Source organism: Canis lupus, chromosome 18, assembly GCF_011100685.1.
Source record: "Canis lupus familiaris isolate Mischka breed German Shepherd chromosome 18, alternate assembly UU_Cfam_GSD_1.0, whole genome shotgun sequence".
Classification (NCBI taxonomy): domain Eukaryota; kingdom Metazoa; phylum Chordata; class Mammalia; order Carnivora; family Canidae; genus Canis; species Canis lupus.
In genome coordinates this window covers 18,421,919-18,446,967 of record NC_049239.1, presented here as the reverse complement: position 1 = coordinate 18,446,967, position 25,049 = coordinate 18,421,919, and the positions used below count along the sequence as shown (strand labels likewise).

Genomic DNA, 25,049 nt, shown 5'->3' with positions numbered 1-25,049 from the left:
ATTTCACTATACTCCATCACAGAAGCCTCTTTTCCTGCATTTCCTACTTTAACTAAAGACACCATCACCTATGCAGGTTCCCAAGCTACAAGTCATAATATATTTCATCTTCTTCTTTATATTATCTTCCACTGCCCACAAATCACCATGCCTCATCCATTTTCCCAAGTGTCTTACAACTCTTTCTTTCTACCCTCCTCGTGCACCCTTCACTATCATAATCCTTTCATTCAGATGTGTCTGAAGGATCTAATATATGTCAGGCATTGTGTAAAGTAGTAGGAATACATTGTGAACAAAATTGATATTATCCCTCACAAATGGAATTTATACCTTAGTTGGGGGGATGGGCATTAAACTAATAATTTCACAAATATAAGTACAGGAATGCAATTTCATAAATATAGGAAAACTACAGGATACAATGAAAAAATATAATAGAGAACTTTGATTTAAAATAAAAGGTAAAAAATAAAATAAAATAAAATAAAATAAAATAAAATAAAATAAAATAAATAAAGGGTCAAGGGTAGCTGGGTGGCTCAGTTAGTTAAGCATCTGACTTGGGCTCAGGTCATGATCTTGGGGTCCTGGGATCAAGCCCCACATTAGGGTCTGTGCTCAGCAGGGAGTCTGCTTGAGGAGTGAGGAGTCTCTCTCTCCTTCTGCCCCTCCCCCTACTCAGTCTCTCTCTCTCTCTCTCTCTCTCTCTCTCTCTCTCTCTCTCTTTCTCTCACTCTCAAATAAATAAATAAATCCTTAAAAATAATAAAAATCAAAAGGTCAGGGTGTTGTTTAAGCTGACACCTAAAGAAGGAGTTAGAGATAGCTGTGTGGAGGGTGGGAAAGGGTGGACATACGAAGGAGCCTGTGCAAAGTCCCTGTGGTTAGAAAACTCTGGCTTGGGGATCCCTGGGTGGCGCAGCGGTTTGGCGCCTGCCTTTGGCCCAGGACGCAATCCTGGAGACCCGGGATCGAATCCCACATCGGGCTCTCTGTGCATGGAGCCTGCTTCTCCCTCTGCCTGTGTCTCTGCCTCTCCCTCTCTCTCTCTCTCTCTCTCTGTATGACTATCATAAATAAATAAAAAAATTTAAAAAAAAAAAAAAGAAAACTCTGGCTTATTCAAGGAAAGTCAATGAGTGAAGGGAAGTGACCCATGAGACCTCTGGGGAATAGTAAATGAGGATGAACTGATAGGTTTTATTTTTTATCCTAAATTCAGTAGGAATTCATTGAAGGATTTTAAGCATAATCAGACCCTGTGACATCAGCAAATTTGCTGTTGTTTTGATTCAGGCAGCAGATGATGGTGAGCGTGGATTACAGTGGTGGCTGTGGAGATGGAAAGTGTACCTGAAATAGATTTGGGAGGTCAAACGGGATTTGGTGATAAGGAAATAAGGGAGAGGGAGATGTTAAGAATGACTTTCAGCCTCCTGTCTCTAAAACTTGGAAGGACAAGTGAAATTTACCAAAATGAGGAACGCAGAAGAGAAGACTTGAGGGGGAAAGATCAAGGGTTCCATTTTCTCTGTGTTGAATTTATGGTGCTTGTGAGACACCGATAGCTCAATTAGTACTTAATGTTGATGTAAAGTGAAACAGACATTTCATCTTTCTTAAGTTACATAAAGATGTTTCTAGACAGGTTTCTCAAAAACAAAACAAAAAAAAACTTGATGCTATATATTCATCATTTTAAAAAATATATTGCTCTCGGAATTGGAATTTTCTATTTGCAAGTATTGATACCCTTCCACATTTTCTTTGCCAACTGTTTACAGCACACTGTAAACATACAGTTTCTCTCTTTACCGCTCTTGGTTCTGTTCAGGACATAAAGAAAAAAGTCCTTTGTAGTTGTTCATATGTTCTGCAAGCCTCACCTCACTCTGAGTTTTAGCCTCCCTGACACACTTCTTCCTCTTTCACTGCGTGCCTTTATTCCTGTTCGAGGCTATTCACCTGGCCTGCTTTATTTTGAACGCATCCTTTATATAGCTGAGTTTATCAGAAGACAACATGTGCAGGCTTATCCTTTCTAGATACTCATTGGGATTACTTTAAATGGCCAGACTGCTCTCTCCATAAGGAACAAAGCCAGGGGGAAAATGCTATTTGAAAACAGCTTTGTGGTGTTTATAAGAAAAACACTTTTATTTAAAAGATGCAGAAAGGATCATTTTTAAAGCATTGCAGAGAAAGCCTCAGCTTACCACATAAAAACAGATTCTGGCCAAAGATGGCAACCAGTTTGAATTTTTCTTTGCAAATTGAATATTGTGCTTGGCTGAAGGTTGGTGATATGAGGTTTGTGTTACCATCACCAGCAGTGTGACTTCTATACTTCATGGAGAGGTTGGGGGGTTTTCTTGGCCCAGGTCACTCTCATTAAGAAAAAATGCCCCTTTCTGACTTCAAATAGCTTAAATAAGTTATCTAAAGGAACTGCAGGGTTTAACTCACTTAATGAATTTTAATAAGACATACATGAATCAGTCAAAACTCAGGAAAAAAAGTGAATAACATTGAACTACTTTTAATGGAAATTAGCTCGTTACCCTGCTGGCTTACATTTACCAAAGGCTGAATGTTTGATGAAAAAGTTGCCAGGCTGTGGGATAATGGGAGGATCCTTAAATTAAAGATTAACTTTATTAGTGATTTTTCTCCCTCAAATTAGTCCTAACTGGAGATTCTAAAAACTCTAGGGCCTTTCCCCCACTTTGGGAAACTAAAAAAAAAAAAAAAAAAAAAAAAAAAATTATTTCCTCTATTGGAAGACTTTCTAACAGTCCCTGAAATATTTTCAGAAATGTAGTAAGAACATGAGTTTCCTTTATTGCCTCGAATCCTTTATGAGAAAGGATAACGTTAGAGGTAGAAGGGTTTGTGTGGGTGTCTAGGTGAGTTTCCGGTCCTCCAGCAGGATAGCAGAGAAACCGTGAAAAAGAAATTCTCTTTCTTACCCTTAGATTCTCTCTCACACTCATGCAATATGCACATGCTCCTTCCTGCTTTACTTCTTTATCCGCTTTCATAGCTTTAGTTTTCATTTTTTTTAATTATGATGAAATATACATGGTGAAAGGGAATAAAGAGGAAAGGAGAGAAAATGAGTGGGAAATATCAGTGAGGGACACAGAACATGAGAGACTCCTAACTCTGGGAAATGAACAAGGGGTAGTGGAAGGGGAGGTGGGTGGGGGGACGGGGGACTGGGTGACGGGCACTGAGGGGGGCACTTGGCGGGATGAGCACTGGCTGTTATACTATATGTTGGCAAATCAAACTCCAATAAAAAAATACAAAAAAATAAAATAAAAGATGAAAAAAAGAAATACACATGACATAAAATTTGTCATGTTAATTGCATTTAAGGGTACATGTTCAGTAGTGCTAAGTACATTCACAGCATTGTATCTTCCTTCTTTTTTAAGCAAAACACAACACAGCTCTTAATAAACCAGGGCATGGACTTCTGCAATGAAGCAGGTCTCTATTTCAGAGGGCCTCCCACTTCTTTTATATTGCTTAAAGGAAAAGAGAAATATGAAACATTCCCCTTGCATCTCTGCTGTTTTTAGTAACTGCAGAAACTTCTCTAAAATACATGAAACTCTAATGATAATCTTCAAAACCAGCGTCGTACGTTGTACAAAGTACTTCAATTGAGGGAGAATCCATTTCACATTCTGCAAATAGAAGTTCAGTATATCAAATGGAGTATAGAGGCATATTGAAAGATTTAGTTCTCTTTGGGGAAATTTCTAGAAATCTGGAGAAATTGCCTTGGCGTTATTCCAAATTGAAGATGCCGGGACTCTCTCTAATCTAAGTTGCTCCTTGTTGTGTTTTGATCCCTTATTCCAATTGGGGTAATTTTAAAAAGTTCATCATGTTGTTGCCATGTGAAAATAAATAATAAAAAATCTTACCAAACATCTCACACACACAACTCTAAAGGGCCTCCCTTTAGAGCTATAATTTTTTCATTCTGATTATCATGTGTCAAAGGCAGGTTTTGAGAAGAGCAGGTTGTGGAACATTCCTCTTGGGACAAGGCAATGGTGCCAACCAGTCCTCAAGTAATTTGAAAATGGTCTTTTGTGATGCTCACATTGTCCATAGAGTTCTGCATCACGTGAGGGGAGGACCTCAGATAAGGCTGCTGATGGACAGACAACCAACAGAAACCAGTAGTGTGCATAGCAAATGGAGCGTTCTGAGGTTTCTCTAAAGCAAGATTCCTCACAATAAAACACTGGAGGGAGTGCAAGAAAAGGAAATATTAAGTATTTTCTCTTTGGTTTTTTTTTTTATTTAATTAGATGAGATATTACCTGCAGTAGACTAACTATCGTGTTTTCGTTTTTAAATGGACTTACATAAAATGTTCCCTTTATAGGGTGTTCAGATTTAGCAAATAAAAATACAGAATTCCCCGGGGCACCAGGGTGGCTCAGTTGGTTAAGCATCGGACTCTTGTCTTTGGCTCAAGTCACCATCTCATGGTTGTGAGATCAAGCTCTGCACTGGGCATGGAGCCTGCTTAAGATTCTCTCTCCCCCTCTCCTTCTGCTCGTCCAGCCTCCCCCCACCACCTCCCCCAGCCCATGCTTGTGCCTGCATGTTCTCTCAAAAACAAAACAAAAGACAGAATTCCCATTCAAACTGAACTTCAAATAATCAACAAATTTGTAATCTTTTTTAGTATGAGAGTGTCCTATGTAACATAGCTCATGCAATGTATAGGACATATTATGCTAAAAAATCATTTTCTATCTAAAATTGAAATTTAGCTTAGCATATTGCATTTTATACAACAACCATAGTCCTGTAGTTTACTAAAAGTTGCATTTATTGACATATAGAATTCAATTGAAATTTCAGTATGAAATCAGTGTTGTCTTCTATTTTTGAGCAGGGGAATTTCTTTTTTTTAATATTTTATTTATTTATTCATGGGAGACAGAGAGAGAGAGAGGCAGAGAAATAGGCAGAGGGAGAAGCAGGCTCCATGCAGGGAGCCCGATGTGGGCCCTGATCCTGGGACTCCAGGATCACGCCCTGAGCCGAAGGCAGATGCCCAACCTATGAGCCACCCAGGTGTCCCGAGTAGTGGAATTTCTTATCTAAGCTCTTTGCACTGGGCTTCTGTTTCTCTGGCCCTCTCACTGTGCTTTTAGGTGCAGAATTAAAAATTTATTTGAGTTTAATTTCTTATTCTAATGAAGATGGATTTTAAAAATCTAATTCCATTTTGAACTTCATATTAAATGCATCTAAGTTTTCTTATTAGCTGCACCTAAATTTTCCCATTTATTCTCTTATTCCCCCCCCTTTATGTCTCTACTTATGTTTCAGTTTATAACTCTGTACATTAAGGTCTTTCACTTTTGTTGTCTTAAGAGTAAGGATTAAATAAATGTTTGCATTTGTAGGCATGTGCTCACACACACACCAATAAAGGATTAATATGGAAAACATGGACCATCATAAAGAAATTTTAATCCCACAAGGGAATATAATATACTGCTTTCTATAGAAGTAGAGGAAACGAGGCCAGAAATAAACTAAAACGTAAAGATGTTGTTACTGTTATTTTAAAGAAATGCTCTTTAGGTACACACATTCCTTTCTCCTGTGAGTTAGGTTCATAGCTCTGAAAGATTAAGAAAAAGTTCTCCAGATCCTTGTTCTATTTCCCATGGAGATGGGTGGAAGGAAACCCAAGAGTCATACTCTGACTAAACCACACCTATCTTGCTTCTGTGATCTATCTCCAACTAGAATGATTCTAGAAAAAAGAAAACTACAGAAATAAGGATTTAAAAGTTTTTCCTTTGGTTTTGGTGGTTTTATTTAAATATTAATTGGAGAGACGCCTGGGTGGCTCAGCCGTTGAACATCTGCCTTTGGCTCAGGGCATGATCCCAGAGTCTGGGATCGAGTCCAGCATCGGGCTCCCCACAGAGAGCCTGCTTCTCTCTCTGCCTATGTCTCTTCCTTTCTCTCTCCGTGTGTGTCTCTCATAAATAAAATCTTTTAAAATAAATAAATAAATAAATAAATAAATAAATATTAATTGGAATAAACTTGGTTTCCAAGAAGGGCCATCCTACCCCCAAAACAACTGTACACTTATATAATAGTTTGGTCCACACTATTGTAGTATTTCTGTAGCTCTTCCAGTGGAGTTGAACAGAAAGTTGGAGTTTAATCATATAGAAAACTTGACCTTCTGGCTTAATCAAACCAAATCAAGCATATCTGAGGTAGATGTTTTCTATTTATTTTAATTTAAATGTTTATAGCATAATTGATAACTTGTCAAAGAAACACAAAGGGCCACATAAGTTATCTATATTTGGGGAAATCTATTCTGATACCATTTTTACTACCTGAAATTACTTACTCCATACCAACCAACCTTTTTTTAACAATGTCTCAGAAAGACTAACTATTGCTTCAGACTGAAGCCTCTGCTGCATAAGTCATAATTAGAAATATTCCAGAAACTGCCATAATAGGATCAGTAAAGAAGTCCTGGGTCATGCCAATGGTCTGAGGTCAGACTAAATGAAACAGCCTTAAAAGAATGGGAAGCCAAAGTAGCTCTGATGAAAGGTGGTCACGTTAAACATCCCTCTCTCCTTGTCTGATCTTGACCACTATCCCTCTTATGCCATTTTAGTTCTGGCACCCTAACTGCTCAGAGGTCAGATGATTACACGTTTTCCATAGGAGGAATAATCATCTTTTAGCATAATGTCCCTTGCAGAGTTGAGAGCTCCATAAGAGAGCAACCATTTTCAATACATTTGTATCAGTGTCTAAGAAACTCCCAGCACCTTACAAATGTAAAACAGCAAATACTCAAAATCCATTCTGGTGCCCCACAAAGAAGGTGATGACATAAAGAAAGCAGAGGAAATAACTGAATGTTTTGACATGTGAGACTGGACAAGTGACAACTTTTGCAGAAGACCTGTTGCTGGCAATTCCATAAATCAACAAATAAATCTTATCCTTCATGGAAAGGAATGGTTAATTGGCCAATAGGTTACAATTTTTTTTCACTGTAAAATTAGTGATCAATTTGTTTTTGTTGGCATTTTACAGAGTGAGTCAAGGAGATAAATGTATTTATTTATCTGTAATTTTCACTCTCAGCTGCTTCCAAAAAAGAAAAAAGATATGATTAGATCCTTATAATTAAGTTATAATCGAACCACACGTGGGACAGAATTTTTGTCCTTTAGTTGGAAGGAGAGATAAGAACTCACAGAGTATGTAAGATGAGCTAATTCTTCTCATCTCCTTAGGTAAGATGGTTATTACAGTTGAGCATTAAATTTGACTCTGAGTTCCAAGGAGAGCTGAGAAACCTGATAGATTACATACCTTCCCTCATTTCATAAGATGAAGCATCAGGTCCCCACAATGTGCACTGAGGTACTACAGTTAGTATTGATCCCATGCCTGAGCAGGATTACTTAAACATCTAGATAATTGTGTGTCCAGCTTCCTCTAGATATTTCCTATAAAGGGGCTACAGTTTTCAACCATAACCATTTTATAGGAGTCCCAGTTTTTAAGATGATAAACATACAGTATGTGGCTTATTTTCAATATTTCATTTTTATTGGGCATTTTTCAGATACCAACTAACATTGACATGAGCAAAACTGTTTATGTTTTGGCTTACTAGGGTCAGTTATGTCAACTGCCCTCCTCACCGTTATTTTTAAGCTTGTTTTTACTATTTTTTAAAAAAACTTGATACCATATGATAATAATAATGGAAGAAAAAAAGAACAAGGAATTATCTTTTGCTTTTCATTATCTAAATGGTCATTTGGATCACAGCAGAGACAGTCCAATCTGCATACCATTTGTAATAATAGAAATTGCTCACTAAATTGAAAAAAAGAAAGCATGGTTTTGTTGATGCATGACTCATTCAATTAACAAACAGTTTGAGCTGCTTCTTGATATACAATATTGCAGCGCTAGGATAATAAATAGATACCTGCTTAGAGAAGGGCTCCGTGGGAGAACAGTCCCCAAAGAGTTATTCTTTTATACACTGGAATCTGATTCATAACAGGTATATACATTATTTTTAAATTTAGGACAAATGAGCTCGTCTGTAAGTGGCCCAAGGTGATCTCTGAAAATGGTTCACTCTTCACTTGACCCAGAAAACCCTACAAAATTATGCAAATCAAGAGGTTCAAATCTTCATGTTCATTTTAAACACACTAAGCTGCCCAGGCCATCAAGGGTAGGCATATCCGTAAAGCCACCAAGTATCTGAAGGATGTCACTCTGCAGAAGCAATGTGTGCCATCCCATCACTGCCCTGATGGAGGTGGTAGGTGTGCTCAGGCCAAACTGTGAGCCTGCACACAGGGTCAGTGACCCAAAAGAGTGCTGAATTTTTACTGCACGTGCTTAATAGTACAGAGAGTAATACTGAGTGTAAATGCTTAGATGTAGATTATCTGGGCACTGAGCACCCCCAGGTGAGCAAAGTCCCCAAGATGCAGCGTGGATCTTACAGGGCTCGTGGTCAGATTAACCCATGCATGAGCCCTCCCTGCTGCACCTAGATGATCCTTACGAAAAAGAGCAGACTGTTCCTAAAACCAGAAGAGGAGGTTGCATAGAAGAAAGAGATACCCCTGAAGAAACTGAAGAAACAAAAACTTATGGCCCAGGAGTAAATTCCGCATAAAGTAAATGCAAATAAAAGTAAAAACAGAAAAAAAGAATATTTAGGACCAATGAAGTCTTGTTGATTACTTTTTAACCGCATAAGGAAGGTATGCCAAGCAGATTATTTTTTATAAGCAAAAGTACTTACCTTGAAGAACTTAATTTCTGTACGTATTCTCTTTGTCTCCCCCCGCACCTCGCCCTCTCCCCCATTTTCCAGCTACCGCTGTGACACAGTGACCCCTAGGATGGTTCAATCTCAGTTCTTGTAAAACAGCTGACCACTTACCATACAGTTTACCTTCTCTGTGCCTCAGACTCCTCAGCCTCCAAATAAGGAAATGTCCTTAGAAAAATTAATATAATTCCAACGAAGTTATTTGGGCTTCTTGAAAAAAAACTGTAGCATATTTTTTCATTATGGTTTGCTATTAACGAAGTAATATGAATGCAGTCATCTTAATAGCATGACACCCGTAAGTGGTAAGCAGGTTATATTTTCAAAGTTCAAATATTGTTTTCTTTATTACAGGTTTCTTTTCTCCATGGAAAACTCCAAAGCCTGTAAGTTGGAATTATTATGCTTCTTTCTTGATTTCTAGTTACTGTTGCAGTCCCATTAAGTAAGAGTTAATTGGGTGACCTCAAAATCTCTTTTACCTCCGAGATGCTATGATGTCAAAAGAACAAATCCTGTGTCCCTTTGTCTTGTACTTGTCACACAAATGCAAAATAACTTGTCTCACTTTCCTGTAAAGGCAATACTTCCTGTTTTTTTAATATACTTAGAAAATGAGTATTAACACTGTTCAGTGTGGTGTACTGCAGAGACCTTTTGTTTTTCCCCTGTCAGAAATAACTATAGTGTATAACATGGATTTATTATAAACAATGCAAATTATAGGCCTAGAGGTCTTGACCTATAAATTACATCTGGGACATAAGAAATTCAGTTCTGTACATATTTATGTTTACATTTTAATGTATATTCTAACTCTGTGTGTGAATATTGCAGAGACATACATATTCCAGCAGACCCGGCAATCATTCAACTTCTGAATCTCCTTTAGAAGCTGGTACTCTTCTCCATCACGCAAACTCTCTGGGTCTAGTTTCCTAGTGAATCAGCCTGAAATTTTGATGCCAATACAGGAGGCTGATGGATTTTAATACTTTTTGTGTGGCTAGATTAGCCAAGTCGACTTCACAATTAGACCTAATTTTTACTTTCCATTAGATTGAAACTAGTAACTGTCCAAGTTCCCAGAGCTGGCACTGGTTTTCTGGGATCCCATTTCATGCTGTGCTAGAATGCTGTACCCTACCTGGGGTGTCTATAACCCACAGCTAGAAAAGAACCACAGCAAAGTGATTCCAGTCAAAAATAAAACTCAGGGAATCACTTCCCCCACCTACTCCTTTTCTTCCCTCCCACTTTGAGGAGCTCAGATGAAAGTGGCCCCAAGTCTGGCCAGTGAGTAGGGAATTCTTGAATTAATTTATGCTTTTCCTATTTCTTTTACTGAGAGAATATTTAACCTCTTGATTCTCTCATTTTATAAAGGGAGGTAATACGATTTTGCACACTTTTCAAGTACAATAACTGGCTTAACTAAATAACAAGCACTGAAATGGCTTGAAGATGTAAAAATAAAGTATAATTGAGCCCTGTCATATGCCCCAGCTCCAGGTTTCTCTCAAAAAGACATAAGGAAACCGGGAGCTAGAGATGAAGAGCTGATTGTCAGGGCAGGATGTCCTCACCAACCATGTCCTCGTTTAGGATTGGCTTCGTCTGGGCCACAGAGAATATCTGATGGGGAACCTGGACCTATTTGGGTTTAGTAAACCATTTAGTGAGGTACAGAGTTTGAAAAGAGGGGAGTTTAAAATGTTTAAAATGAAATTTGTTTTATCTTGGTTGGCCAAAATTTAAATAATTTCTTCCTTTCATCACCAAAGTTAATCTGTGCTCTGTGGTTATACACATCTTTATCTAATTTAACAAGGAGCCTTGCAACTTCATCATGGTGCTACAATTATGCAATTTAGTGATTTCCTTATATGTACCACATTTACACAAATTATGCCATTTGGCATAATTACAGCATTTTCTGTCATTACAGTAATTACATCCATAGTCAATAATTCCAAAAAAGGTTTTATAGAACTCAATTTACAATTAATCCTGAACCCCACACATTCCTACAAAAGCTAAGGCTTGGACTTCCAGGTTCTAGGCTGAGTGAGGATATAGGACTGTCAACTCAACGTCCTCCATGGATCCAGCAGAAGCTCTTTAGACCAAAGACTGTAATGAGAAGCAGTGTGATATACATTTTGGGGTCCAGGCTTTGAAAGCATACTGCCTGGGTTCAAACTTTGCTTCTTCTCCTTAGTAGCTATATGACCTTCAACTAGCCACTTAGGTTGTTAGTATCTCAAGTTCTATCTGTAGAATGGGGAAAAGAATAGTACCCCACTCACATAGTCATCATGAAGAGTCTTACCAGTACATGTAAGTTGCTTAAAACAGCGCCTCTACATATTGAGCTCAAAAATATAAAGTACTGGGGCACCTGGGTGGTTCAGTCAGTTGGGCATCTGCCTCCAGCTCAGGTCATCATCCTGGAGTCCTGGGACCAAGCCTCACAGCAGCCTCTCCACTCAGTGGGGAGTTTGATTCTTCCTCTGCTCCTCCCCTCTGCTCCAGCTCTCTTGCTCTCTTTCAAATCAATAGATAAAACCTCTAGGAGAATAAAAGAGAAATATAAAGTACTGTCATCCCAGAAAGCAGACCCTCCATGCATGAAACCCTAATAAATCAATGACTCTATAAAGTGAACATAGTTTGCTAAAGTATTCATTTAAACAAATATATAAATATATGCCCACAGTATATGGATTTATAGACTCTCTCCTCTGAGAAGGATTGAGGACATCTGTAGTCAGGATAAGGAAACGTTATCCTGAGTGAGATCTCTCCTTCTCCTGGTCCTGTGTCACTTTCTGACCCTCTTCTGTCCCTACTGATCTACATCTCAAGCTAATCCTTGTTGAGATCGTTATTTCCTTTGTGACAAGTAGTATTCTAATTGTAGTGAGTTCTCATGCTCTCCATCTGGAAGGGATCCAAGTTCATTCTTCAAGTATAGAATCAAACCAAACGCCTTCATATGCCAGCCCTGCCCTAAAATAATGAGGGGGTGCATTTAGTCTATCCCAGCCAGCTTCTATAGAAAGCAAACAGATTCTAAATGGAGCACTTCCTGGGAGGTGGGGCACCGCCTTATTCACAAGCCATCCACTCTCAGTGTGACCCCTAGATCAGGATGGGGAGTCAAAAATTAACCACATCATGATTGGGTTTTCCTATCTTCCATGCAAGGCCCTGTTGTGGACTATATGTCCACTCTGTCTGATGATAATTCAGTGACTATACCTTCGTACAGTGAGGCATTCATTCATTCACTGAGGCTAGCAGAGACACAAGGTTTCTCCCAGATATTGAAAACAACTACATGTTTGTTTTTCCTTACACTAGTGAGCTGCCTAGGCATGGACATAGTTGGGACTGTACAAGGCCCATTCAGAAGCCAGGAGAAGTAAATGTCTTGCCAGAGCCACTGGGTGGAACAAGTGAGGCCAAGGGCCTGAGCAACAGGACAGGATCAGAATCTAGGGTGTTCAAGAAGCTTGAGAGGAACAAATGAGCAGAGTGTCCCAGCTGGAAAGCAGAAGTCCAGAGACCAGTTTTCTAAGAAAGTAAGAAGTCAACAAAGCGTACCCTGAAAGGAGGCTATTAGATCAGCACACCAGCCCCAGTGAACAGAGGGTGACCTCTGATCCCAGGGCAAGTGGTTTGCTTCATGGGCTTTTGGGCCAAAGCCAACAAATAACTCAGTTGGGGGAGGGGGGTAGCTCTAGGACTGCAAGTCTGCTTCTTCAGTAATTTCATGGGCACAGTGATTTTTCTGCTCTACAGTCTTTTAAGAAACCCTGACAGAGTGACTCAAGGGTTGATGAATGTCACAGCAAGATGTTGTGAATGCTTTACTAAGCATAAACCGGACTCTTGACTAATTCCCTCGTTTCTGTGCTACAGAAATTGTAGAATTTGTCACTCGGCCCCAGTAGCCTTCCCAAGAGTGCCCAAAGCATTATTTGTTCTGTAGTTTTAAGAATGTTGTTTAGAAATACTAATATTTCACCGGAAGCATGTTTGCTCCAATGACTGCGCATGAACAACACATAGCAGGACCTGTGTGGCTATTCTACAGCTACTCCGTCCACATATCTAAATTATTTACTGTTTAGAATTTAGTACCTTATGTTCGGAAGCAGAAGGGAGAAAGTCACAGCCAAAATGCATCCACATGGTGCCTAAAGCCAGTCGTTTTAAGTGAAAAATTAAAAAACAATATGACTTTAGCCACAAATGTGGGTCTGCTCATCATAGCAAAGACACAGAGTGGATGACCAAAGAACCTAGAATGGCTTCCTAGATGAATTTTGCTATCAAATGAATTATGAAGTGTGTATTTAAGGATTTTTATTAAATGGGAGCAAAAAGTCCACTGAGCAGAATATTAGCCAAAATTCTAAACAAATTTGCCAGTTATTCCACTCAATGAATTATTGTAAAAAGCACTCCCGTTAGAGTTACAAATTGGGTGCATCCAGGATCTGCTGCTGACCACTGCTGGACCTCTTCACACTCTTGAGGTTATGTTCAATATTAGGGAATTGAGCTCAACTAGGATTTTCCATCCTCTTTAGGTTTAGAAACTTTGTTAAAATGAAATCTTGGTCAGTAGCCCGTATAGAAAACAAGCTAAATTAAGCCAATTGTCTTAGCCCCTTCACACTGCTGTACCATAGATGGGGTGGCTTGTAAACAACAGCAAGTTTTCCTCATAGTTCTGGAGGCTGGAAGTTCAAGATCAAGGCCCTGGCAGATTCAGTGTCTGGTGATTTCCCACTTCCTAGATGGCCATCTTTTCTCTGCAACCTCACCTGGCAGAAGGGTCTTCTAGACTCTGAGTCTCTTTTATAAAGGCACTCATCCCATTCATGAGGGCTCCATCCTCATGACCCAATTGCCTCCCAAAGGTCCCACCTCCTAGTTCCATCACCTTAGGTATTAGAATTTTAATATATAAATTTGGGCAGGGACCCAATCATTCAGACCATGGTATCCGTCTTATTGAGAGATGGGTCAGTGACTCATTTCTTCCATAGTTTGTTGGCTCACTTGATATCTGCCACGGCTTAAGCTAGGTGAGTAAGTCACAGGGAACTTTGTTTTACAGAGTGACATGCATGGTAGGTACCTGGCACATCACATTCCCTCCAACCTTAAAATATTTATAAGTGACAAAGCAGAGCTGGTGTAGGAGCCCTAACCAATATAGCCAGCATGGAAACAAGAGCAGAACAGTGCAATAAGGGATAAAGAGTCGTAATCCTGCCAACCTCAAAACAGTGTATGTCAAAGCTAATTTGTTTGTTTGTATGTTTAAAAAAAAAAAAAAAGAACAGTTATAAGTTAGCCAGATTAGGGGAAAAAAGAACAGCTGACCATATTTTATTGATGATTTCATTCATTCACTACATTAACATTTTCTGAGCTTATTATGTGTCAGTAATACAACAATGAGAAAGACTGTGTCCCCAGCAGGATCTGTCCCCACCATGCTCTATTTGAGGAGACATAGGTAGTCTTGCCATAATAGTTAAGCATCATTAGCGTTGGGTGTGAGGGGTAGATTGAGGTGCTGTGAGGCATCTGGGAGGGATGTGTGACCAGTTTAAGAATGGGCAGCAGAGGGAACCCTGAGTGGTTTAGCAGTTTAGAGCCTGCCTTCGGCCCAGGGCGTGATCCTGGAGACCCGGGATCAAGTCCCACATTGGGCTCCCTGCAGGGAGCCTGTTTCTCCCTCTGCCTGTGTCTCTGCCTCTCTCTCTCTGTGTGTCTCTCATAAATAAATAAATAAATAAATAAATAAATAAATAAATAAATAAATAAAATCTTAAAAAAAAAAATGGCCAGCAGAGGCCTTTTAGAAAACACATCTTATCTGAGTCTAGTAGCCCCCAGGTAAAGGGAGGAAGGGAGGTGGAAAAAGTGGAGAAATGGGTAAACTTTGTAAGTAGAAGGAGAAATTAAGAAGGTACACAAAAGATCAGAGGCAGGAGAGAGTCTGATGGGTCCTGGGGAATGAGAGGAGAGACTATGAGTGAGTATGAGAACAGTGAACAGAAACTGGGTCATGAGGAGCTACTAATGCCCCTGTAGGGAGTTTAACCCTTAAGCTGAAGACCATGCTGACCCAATGGAGAATTTTAGACATAAGGATAGCCTAGTCTAAGTTTTACACAAAGTAGGTTTATCCAAAGCAGAAAAGAATAAGTTGAGTTTGAATCAGTTGACTAGTGAATGAAGGTGAAGTTGGTGGTACAAACAGGTGTTCTCAGTTAACCTGGCTTTCTATTTGATAAAAGGACACTAGTCCTGCCTTATCTACTTCATGGAGCCATGGTGCGGATCCAAGAAGATAAACGTGTGTGAGAAAACATGGTAAACTGGGAAGTGTTCTAGAGATCTTTAATAAACTATAGTGGTAGCAACATCAGCAGTAGCATTTTGGGAAAGAAACTGCCAGATCAGAAGTAAATGAGGCTTCACAGAAGACTTTGAACAATTCATAAATCCCAGGTGGTCGCATTATTACTTAAAACTATAAGGAAAGTGACCCCAAATGTTCGGGTATAGGAGATTATTGGGATATGAATAGATGTCAAGAGAATACACGTAGACTACTTTATTCTCTTTTGTTTTAGTAAAAATGGCATAATGTTTCAGGGCCAGTACCACACATTTTTCCACACTTACATACAAAGTTATCTTGAGACACATGTCATCTTTATTGTGGAGGAGGAAAAAACACTCAGAGAGATTAAGTGAGTTGCTGGAGATGACCAGCACTAGGTCACAAGGTTATGTCAGTTTGCATTCCGAAGTCAGGCAACCACTTGTATTGAGTACAGTCTTCAGTACTTTAGCCAGAGACATAGAGTCTTTCCTCACACTTATTCCAAAGTTGCAAATGTTTCATGGAAGAAAAGTCCACAGCGCAAGAGAGTCTAACTAAGGAAAGTCCAAGGGGCAAGAGAGTCTAAGGAAAGTCCACGGGGCAAGAGAGTCTAATTTAAAGGTGAGGGTTGTGGTGTGTGACAAAGAGGAATTCACCATCAGCCATCTTCTGTTCTCTTTTGCCTTCCAGATAATGGACCGTTGGGAGAACCAAGGCAGTCCTCAAACAAGTCTATCTGCTCCGGCCATCCCGCAGAACCTGCCCTTCCCACCCACCCTCCACAGAACTTCTTTTCCTGACTCAACAGAGGCCTTTGACCCAAGGAAGCCTGACCCCTACGAGCTCTATGAGAAATCTAGAGCGATTTATGAAAGTAGGCGTAAGTGAAAGCCACATAAAACAAGGGTACATTAGTAATGGCTGAAGCCCTGCCAAGGGATATATTGAAGCTGAGATGATCGGGCATGAGTTGATATTCTGAGGTTCAGAAAGTATCTCAAAAGTAGAGCCAGCTGGTCTAAACTTTTCTTTAAAAAAAAAAATTCATATCCTTTGGTTTTATATTTTATTTCCTATGGTTTTCCCCCTAAACCCCTGAGGAAAATCAGGAATGTATTTGGTGGGGAGGACGGGGGCGGGGGGTTGCGGAAGAAGATAGTTTTGTTCAAGTCACCAAATAATAAGATAAATGGTTGGGATATTTATGTGTAATCTGATCTTGAGTCCGCAGCTTAGATTTTTTTCTTAGGGCCTTGAATGCAATCATTGAAGATTTAGGGCCGTGAGTCAATGTTAGCCATGTCCTTCCAACTCACAATCCATGAAAGTAATGGTTCTGAAAACAGCACAGAGCCAGCTGCCAATCATCTCTACCCCAAACTTCTGCTTCTTATTTAACAGAGTGGGGCCCCTTTAATGCTGTGGGGCCCATTCAGTCATAAAACAAAATATCGTGTATGTGCTTGTCATCCTGTTTGAAGGTCCTCTAAAATTATTTCATTGCACTTTATAAATATTAGAAAACAAAGGCTTTTAATATTGCATGTACATTCCTTGTGCCTCTTTCCACCATCTGACAGGTCATCTCTTCCAAATGTTAGAGGCCTGGAATCTGAATGGCATGAATGTATAATCTATGAGAGAAATGTGCAGTATAAACTAAGTAAATGGATCAAGAAACCTAGCCTAGTGAGAAGTGTTTGGTCCCCCGTGTTGCCTTTTACAGTCTGCTGACTCCTTTTGTCTCTGTGTTCCGCCAGTGTCTTCTCTCCAGCTTTAACATCCGAAACATAAATAGCAGGTTTTAAATTGTGTGTGACCACAGAGGATCTGAAATCTGTTTATTCTTTATGAACTCGGGCTGAGAATTATGCACCCAACTGGCAAGGGAAAGAGGAGACATAATGCCTTTTCCCCAGCCTCTACAACTCTCTGTAAAAGCAATTTTCATTGATAAAATAGTTAGGACAGCAGGGCTCGCACTGAGAAATCCTTTTTTGTCAAAATGAACCCCGTCCCCCCACACACCTCTTTATTTTAAATAATCAGCTATGACAGGGCTACTGGGTGAACAGCTGAAATGTCTTTAAAGGATTGTGTACTCAGAATGCCTTTGCTGTGATAGAGTAAGAACAAAGTAGTGTGTTTAGCTATATAACGTAGGGTGTAAATTCAGGATATTAATGCTCAGCAAACAAAAAAAAAATTGAAGAGATTTGAACACAGTTCTTAATGGCTTTTCTGCTTCCATATCCAAGCATGTATTGAATACCCACTTTACTCTCAGCTCTGTGGAGAGATACCAAAGATGAGTAATACGCCTTGCTCTTACAAATTTAACTGAGCAAATAAGAAAAAGTGTAAACAGGTGTAGATATCAAGATGCACTAGAAGTTCTTTCTAACTTGGAGGATAGAATGCATTGCAGATTAAAATATTGTCACATCCTTGGCTTGTTTAAAATTTTGGTTACCTTTAGGGAGCTTCAGGATGATGCTTCCTCCTATTTCTGTCCCTCCGTTAATCATTTGCTCCCGTTCTTTTGTAGTTTCAGGACAAAGGCAATGTTGGCATCTATTCCCTCTTCCCTTCATGGCGCCTGATACTGTGATGCCCTCAGTTTCTGAGCAGGGATTGCACATGACCTTCTTTTCAACCCTAAAAGAATTCTGATTTCTTTATCCAGCCCCTGCAATGCTGTCTCTGTTCATTGCCTTGCCGCTGCTTACCTGGAACAATCCAAGCAAACCAATCCACCTTAACCTCCCATACCTTTCTTTTCCAGTCCTCCCCTGGGAGCTCTTTATCCCCTCTGCTTCCACAGCCACGTCAACAACCAACAGCCTGACTCCCACCCCAGCCCACCTCCACCCATCAGTGCCCCCACTGATCCCACTGCTGCCTCTGCTCTAATGGTGTCCCCCCTTTATGTTTTTGTCAGCTCTCTAATGTTTCTGAGGTCACAGCAATGTTTTCAGGGTCACAGGTCTTAGGAAGCCAAAAGAGGGCAAGCTCATTTTCTTTCCCATCCTTTGCTTTTGTATCATGCTATTTCGTAACACTAAATGGAGTGTGAAAGAAACAGGGAAATCATGTCAGGGTAAGCAAAGCTCTACGCTGAAGATTAAGGAAACCAAACAAATGCAGTGCTACTTTCTCAGGTCTCTGGATAGGTGATCAGCTCACTCTGCTTGTGGACATGCAAGTGTCTAGAAAGAACAACGCAGCCCGTTGCCCTCTCTACATTCCTTGTTTCCAATTATGAAAAAAGTTTCATTCTCTCACGTTTTTGGAATGCCAGAAAATATTTTTTAAATAAATTGAGGGAAAGCTCAGTGTATTTCTCATCATCGTCAAATAGTTTTCTTTTTTTGTTTTAATGATCATGAAATGTTTGCATCCATACAAAGGAACTATATTCAAAATATGGATGCGAACCACACCTTATTCCTTTGACTCGCATGCATAACATTTAGGTTTCACTCTGTTTATCCTTGTATCCCCGAAAACTTTTTCCTGGGAGAAATATCTGTGGGGACCAGGGAAAGTATGGGAGGGAATCCCAACCAGAAGCTGTCTAAACCAAGCCTTTTGACATTCTCCATGGCCTATAGCAACCTCATGGTATCTCCCCTTACAACTGGGTCTATGGCTAAAGAGATATTTTGCATTCACATTCCAAACTGGGTTGCAGTAACCAAAAAAGAAAGGATGTACCTCCACCCACCAGCTCCTGGTGTACAGAGCTACAGAATGTTTGTTATATCAAGGCTGTCAAGAAGTATTTTGATTCAAGTCACCAGTCCCCTGCAAATGATGGAAATTTATCAAATGATGTAAATGCTGCTGTGCCTCATTTGGCTCATAATTAGATTATGCTGACATTTTAATGTGCATGCACAGGACATCTTAATAAAGATGTATTCCTGAAAAAAAAATGTAGTGATTTTAAACAAACAAAGACAACCATAGGCTACTAGAGCCACATGAAATGGAACATGACGGGTGCATGCTTATGAGAGAAATGCCTCCTGTCTTCATGAGATCTTACGATGAGATGGAACCAAAGAAGAGAGAATGAAGACTCTTCCAGCAGGCAGGGCAACGCTTCCAGTTTCACAGCCGCAGGCAGAATGCCTAGAGGTAGTACCTCCAGACTCCAAATCACTCAACAAGAATGTTCGAAACATTCAACACCTGTCTTCTAGAACTCTGTTAGGCACTCCACGAGAAAAAAAAAATCATGAGAAATAAATGCCACTTGCAAGAACTTCTACTGAAGCTGAGGACACAAAAGCCTAGGAAGACGATTCTTGAATGAGACTGCATAGCACAACCCAGCAGATAACATCACATTTCAACCTGCGAAATTGTGCAGTAAATATAGACAACAGCTCAAGGGTAATTAGACAATTAGGCCAACAGTTTCTCATTCCAAGGGCAAAATTGATGTTTAATCAGGAGAACGTCTTGTTGTTAAATACCTTCTGATTCTCAAAAATCTCCTTAGGCCTTATTGGAAAATGCTGTGCAGAATTTTTTTTTCCTAACTTATTTCCACATAAGCTTAAAACTTGTATATATAGAAAAGAAAAATATCCCACCCCCAAAAAAAAAATCCCAAAAGAGGTTTTGACCAATGAGCTTTTTGGGTTTTCATGTCAGTTATTTATGCATTGACCTTCTGGCATGACCAGCAGCTCCCAGGAAAAAGCAAAAATCTCCCCATCCCCATCTCTATTCAAGACTTTGCAATAAAGGTCACTTTTCTCATTGTGCAATAATAGCCTCTGTTGATTATTAACTTCTTGCTGTCCCCATTACTTGCGTTTTGTTTAAGTTGAAAGCAAGGAAAATACATACCTTTGCACAGTGGGATAAGCCATGCTATTTTTTACTTCTCCCTTCCCTGTCCTTTTCTCAGAACTCTCATGAAAGGAGGACTAATTTTCTTTGCAATCACAAGAGGAAGAGCTTGCATTTTTCCATTTTGTATGCTAATCTTGAAAAATAAACTATTGTTTACCATTCCTAACCTTGAAAGAGAAACTACTTCTAAAGGCCCTCAGTGCCCACACCCACATCTTCTCCTGCCTATCTTTTCCGACATGTGATGGTGTCACATATTTTTGATATGAGAAGAAACAGTTTCATAACAATCTACATCCCCATGAGACTGCATGGGGGAACTGCACATGCCTGTTTGCCTGGGACAGTTCTGCTCTGTGTCATCCTAGCAGAATTATTAATAGCTTCCCTTTCACTCTCCAGTTTGTCCTCATTTGAATGACGAATTATATGGTTTCCCTTTACTATATAATCTATTACAGAAATAACATATTACTGTCCAATAAAAGCATATATCTAAATGTATAGATCATGAATAAAAAATTTTGTACCTACTCGGATAAATAATTTCCTTCAAGTTCACTTATTTGGCTGACTGAATTTTTGCCCATACATATTTTATTCCTAATTTGAGGTAAAGACATATATGGTGGCTTGTCTATTAGCCAGACTCCCAGCAAACTCCATCTGTACTCAGGAAAGGGTACATATGTACAAATCTAGAGCATGACAAGCTAAGTGCAGAAAATAGGCGGCAAGACTTCACTCATTTAAGTATTATGCTGTGGAGTTCTCATTCTTCTCACAGATAATAAATCAGATTCAACATTGCAATAATCACGGGCCCAAAAAGGGAGGTAATTTTGTTTGTCTTCCTATCCCTAGGAAAGATTATACTTACATAATTGCAGAACAGTGACTGCCATGACAGGTCCTCTGGATGCCGAGCAAGGCAATAAAAGTACTTCCCAAAGAAACTGGAATCTCTTTGGGATATTACAAAATAAAGTTCTGATCATGCTAAAGAACTTGGTGATCTAGGAATGAGGGCTCCATCCTGTTGCTTCGCTTTGCTTTAAGTCAGAATGGGAGAAGATATTTGCAAATTACCTATCAGATAAAGGACTAGTATCCAAGATCTATAAATAACTTCTTAAACTCAACAGCAAAGAAACAAACAATCCAATCATGAAATGGGCAAAAGACATGAACAGAAATCTCACAGAGGAAGACATAGACATGGCCAACAAGCACATCTGAAAATGCTCCACCTCACTGGCCATCAGGGGAATACAAATCAAAACCACAATGAGATCCCACCTCATACCAGTGAGGAAAGGTTAGTGGAAAGGTTTGTCTCATGAGGCCATTTCTTGAGCACACTCCCCACTGCGGCCTCAGAAGCCAGAGCGACAAGCAGATGAAAACAAGAGGAGACAGAGAAGAAAAATCCCTGTTCTCTGAAACCCTTCCCTCAGGATCCTATCCCTTGGTGTGAACCCAAGTTGAATTATGACTGAAGTTGTCCAAACTTTTTTCTATTCGCATTGAACCTTGCTTATTATAAATAAACAATTTATGAGGTACAACATGTCTGTGCTCCTTTGCAGTAAGACATCACTCAAATGTAGGGTCATAAAAGTGTCAGGGATCCATATGGTGTAATGTGCCTTATGGTGGAATCTCTTTAGAACACAAATTCCTCTGGAATGTCTTCCAAAAGCTCATATGATCAATTTTTCTTTCCAGAAATTAGGAAGAATTAACCCATAATAAGCAATGAGTATGACAACAGAAATAGCAATCAGAAGTAACCATAGGCCAGTTAGAGCATAATGGAAGATCTTTCGGACTATACTTGACAGGCTTTTAGTACTATACTTGACAGGAAATTATACTTCATAACCAATCAAAAAAAGATATCTGCATTTTCCACATCTATGGCTTTTATCCTGTGGTTCTGTTGTTCATTGCTCATAGTGAAATTCTTTCATTGTTAGGTATTATAATTCACATAGAACATGGCTAATCACAAAAAGGTGGTTGTATTTCTAAAGTAACTGGTTTTCTACAGCTTTTTCTGTGTTACCAGTGAGCAAGAGCTGTAGCTGGCACTGTTTCTCATCCTAACACTAGAGCTACTTGGAAAGATGGGATAGTATAAAAATGTGATCCACCCAGCACAGCACTTGAGACTCTAAATGGAAACTGGTGATGGAGCCACATCACACAAGGGAGATACACAGTATCTAGAGCTTGGGAGCCTGTGGCAAGTGCTTCTGCTTAAGCGTTTCAGGTTCCAGTCTCCCTTGCCAAAGTGATTAAACATCTGATAGGGTCAAGCTGGAAATGTCAATAGGTTTAAGAAAGGTTCTGATGCATCATGGATGCCATAGCTGTAGGCAGCTATTAAATGATCACAAAAGGCCACCTTGCCTTCCTAAAGAACACCGCACATCTGAATGCTTCTAGACCAAGCCCTGGCCTCATTTGCTTGGACATTGTTGTTGTCCAATGGCTTTAATGTTCTAATATTCGTAACAAATGTTCTCCGGTGCACTATCTTATTTCAGTGGAATATTAAAATAAGATGATACGTAAATGTTAAGACACTTTTAGCAATGACTTTAACATTAGAATCATAAAAGGCTAGAAAAAAATTTAATAACGTTATCATTTAAAATGTCCTCGATGATACTATGAAGGTTAATTTCCTGTACCTTTTTCTCATGGGAAAACCATTATTGCTGGCCTTAGTATCATTTATATTATGGTTTGATCTGTGAAAAAGAAAAAAAAAAACCTTTCAGCTGGAGTTCTAGTGTACCTGCAAATAATTATGCAGCTATAATTATTTGCAGCTATAATATATTGATAAAGGAGATTGGTAATTTCAGTTAAGCTGTGTTTGCCATTTTTAATATGTGCATTTTTAATTTGGAAATCTAATTTCAAAAATAGAATTTTGGGGGTAGCTTTGTAAACAATTATGGTAATATTTGTATTTCTAACAGGTCCTTTTTAATAAAGAAAGTTACCATGACATGAGCTAAGTAATAAAGATAGTGAAATAATAGTAAGGTTGGGAGCATATTTTTCCACATATTTTAGAAATTAGGTCCAATCTTATAGCTTATAAATTTATTTCATTCAATAGTTCAAAACATAATGTTGCTGGAATCAGACAGAGGTTGGTGGGGCGGTGGGGAGACAGGGGAGGATGTGAGAAGTAAACTCTAAAATCAGTTCTTGACTGAAAGTTATTTAGTATGTCAAAGCATTTTGTTGGTAGCACAAGTTGACAATGCAACCCAAAGTACTTTCATGAATAAATATGAGACCATCAGGGCTGCAATAAACTGAATGTAATTGCTGGATGGCACGTAGGTCCTAGTAAGATTATGATAATATAAAATGTCAGTTTTACAACTAATGGGAAGTATTTAGAAGGTAACAGCCTTCTATCCCTGATGCAGCTCTATTTTTCTGATGAAAGAATATTTCTCAGTTTATAATCCTAAGCAGTCACACTATACATGGTAGATTTTAAAGAAATAACAGTTTAAATAAAATAACAGATTTTAAAGAAATAACAGTTCTGGAAAACTAATTTGTTTTACTGCAAAAACACAAATTACCTGGCAGGGATGATCATTCTGCCCTCAGTGAGTGAGGGTGCAGGGTGCTGTGCAGGGTGTGGTCAGGAACACCTGTGAAACCCAGAAGGTTGGTGACACTGCCTCATCATCAACCTCAAAAAGCTTCTATTTCATTTTCATTGTTGAAGAGTAGAGAACTCTTTATATGAAACAAAGCTCAATAAGAAAGCAAACAGAATCTGACCTGATTTTAATTTTTATTAATGTAAAAATAAAATACACATTTTTATAGTGCTTCATATATATTACAGTATGTAAATAGTATTTTATGCTCATGTCCACAAATTTTTATGTTATATGTAGCAAAGATTAATTATATCAAAATTCTCATGAAGGATCTATATTGCTAACATAAACCAATTTAACCCAACTACTTATGTATCACTTCAACTAGCCAAGTAGTGATAAGTATCAAGATATTTGGACTAATGGACACAAGTCAAGACACTCATTGATTGAATTTTCTACTTCTCATCTCAATATTTGATGACACAATATCTTAAACTGATTTTAAAAGGCCTTTAATTATTTTGTGTATAGCTCGGGGTCTGGATTGACTTTATTTCTCAATAAGAATTTTTACAATGAGAATCAAAACCAATGTTTGAAAAGGAGGATCTTTTATTTTTCTCAGTCTGATCTAAAAAATTTCAGAACTTTCTATTTTGCATCCATATAAAAGAAATACATTCACAGACATATTCATATACATGAGACGGGGTATGTCTTGTCCACTAACTTCCATGGATTTTAGAGAAACAAAATCATTAAATTGGAGCACCAAAGGTTGGGGGTGAGTTCTAATAGCAACAAAAAAATAGTAAAGATGAATTTTAAAATGCCATAAATGAATTTCAATTTTAATTCCCCATTTTCCCATCCAGAACAAGTGCCACCAAGGACCAGTTTTCGAATGGATTCCTCTGGCAAGTATTCTTCAGTACCCACAGTCCTGTGAATGAAACGTCTTCCATTCTGTGTAACAAATCATTCTTCTGAGTAGTATCAGTTTATTAGTATATAGTCACTGTGCTAATTTTATTCACCCACATGCATACATATGTAAGGTAGAGAGCAAGTCCCATCAAGATGGGTCTAAGTGGCTGCCAAGGAAACAGACAAAAGACAAAGGACAAGAGTCATATTCACTAATTACTTTCATAAAATGCTTTAGTGAAAGACTAGACTGAAAACGAAAAAAGTGAAAAGTGAAAGCCAT

General features: G+C 38.9%; 1 protein-coding gene across 8 annotated transcripts in view; it reads left to right on the top strand.

The window, feature by feature from the left end:
- Positions 1 to 25,049, top strand: part of MAGI2 (membrane associated guanylate kinase, WW and PDZ domain containing 2) — a 1,330,046-nt gene that overhangs the window by 1,135,018 nt on the left and 169,979 nt on the right. For 6 of the 8 annotated variants that reach the window (XM_038562829.1, XM_038562824.1, XM_038562826.1 and 3 more), the window contains 3 exons: positions 9,260 to 9,291; positions 16,014 to 16,203; positions 24,715 to 24,756. In XM_038562829.1, the coding sequence (XP_038418757.1) occupies positions 9,260 to 9,291; positions 16,014 to 16,203; positions 24,715 to 24,756 (264 nt within the window). The remainder of the gene's footprint in view (positions 1 to 9,259; positions 9,292 to 16,013; positions 16,204 to 24,714; positions 24,757 to 25,049) is intronic. The other 2 variants (XM_038562825.1, XM_038562831.1) reach the window with 1 other exon arrangement.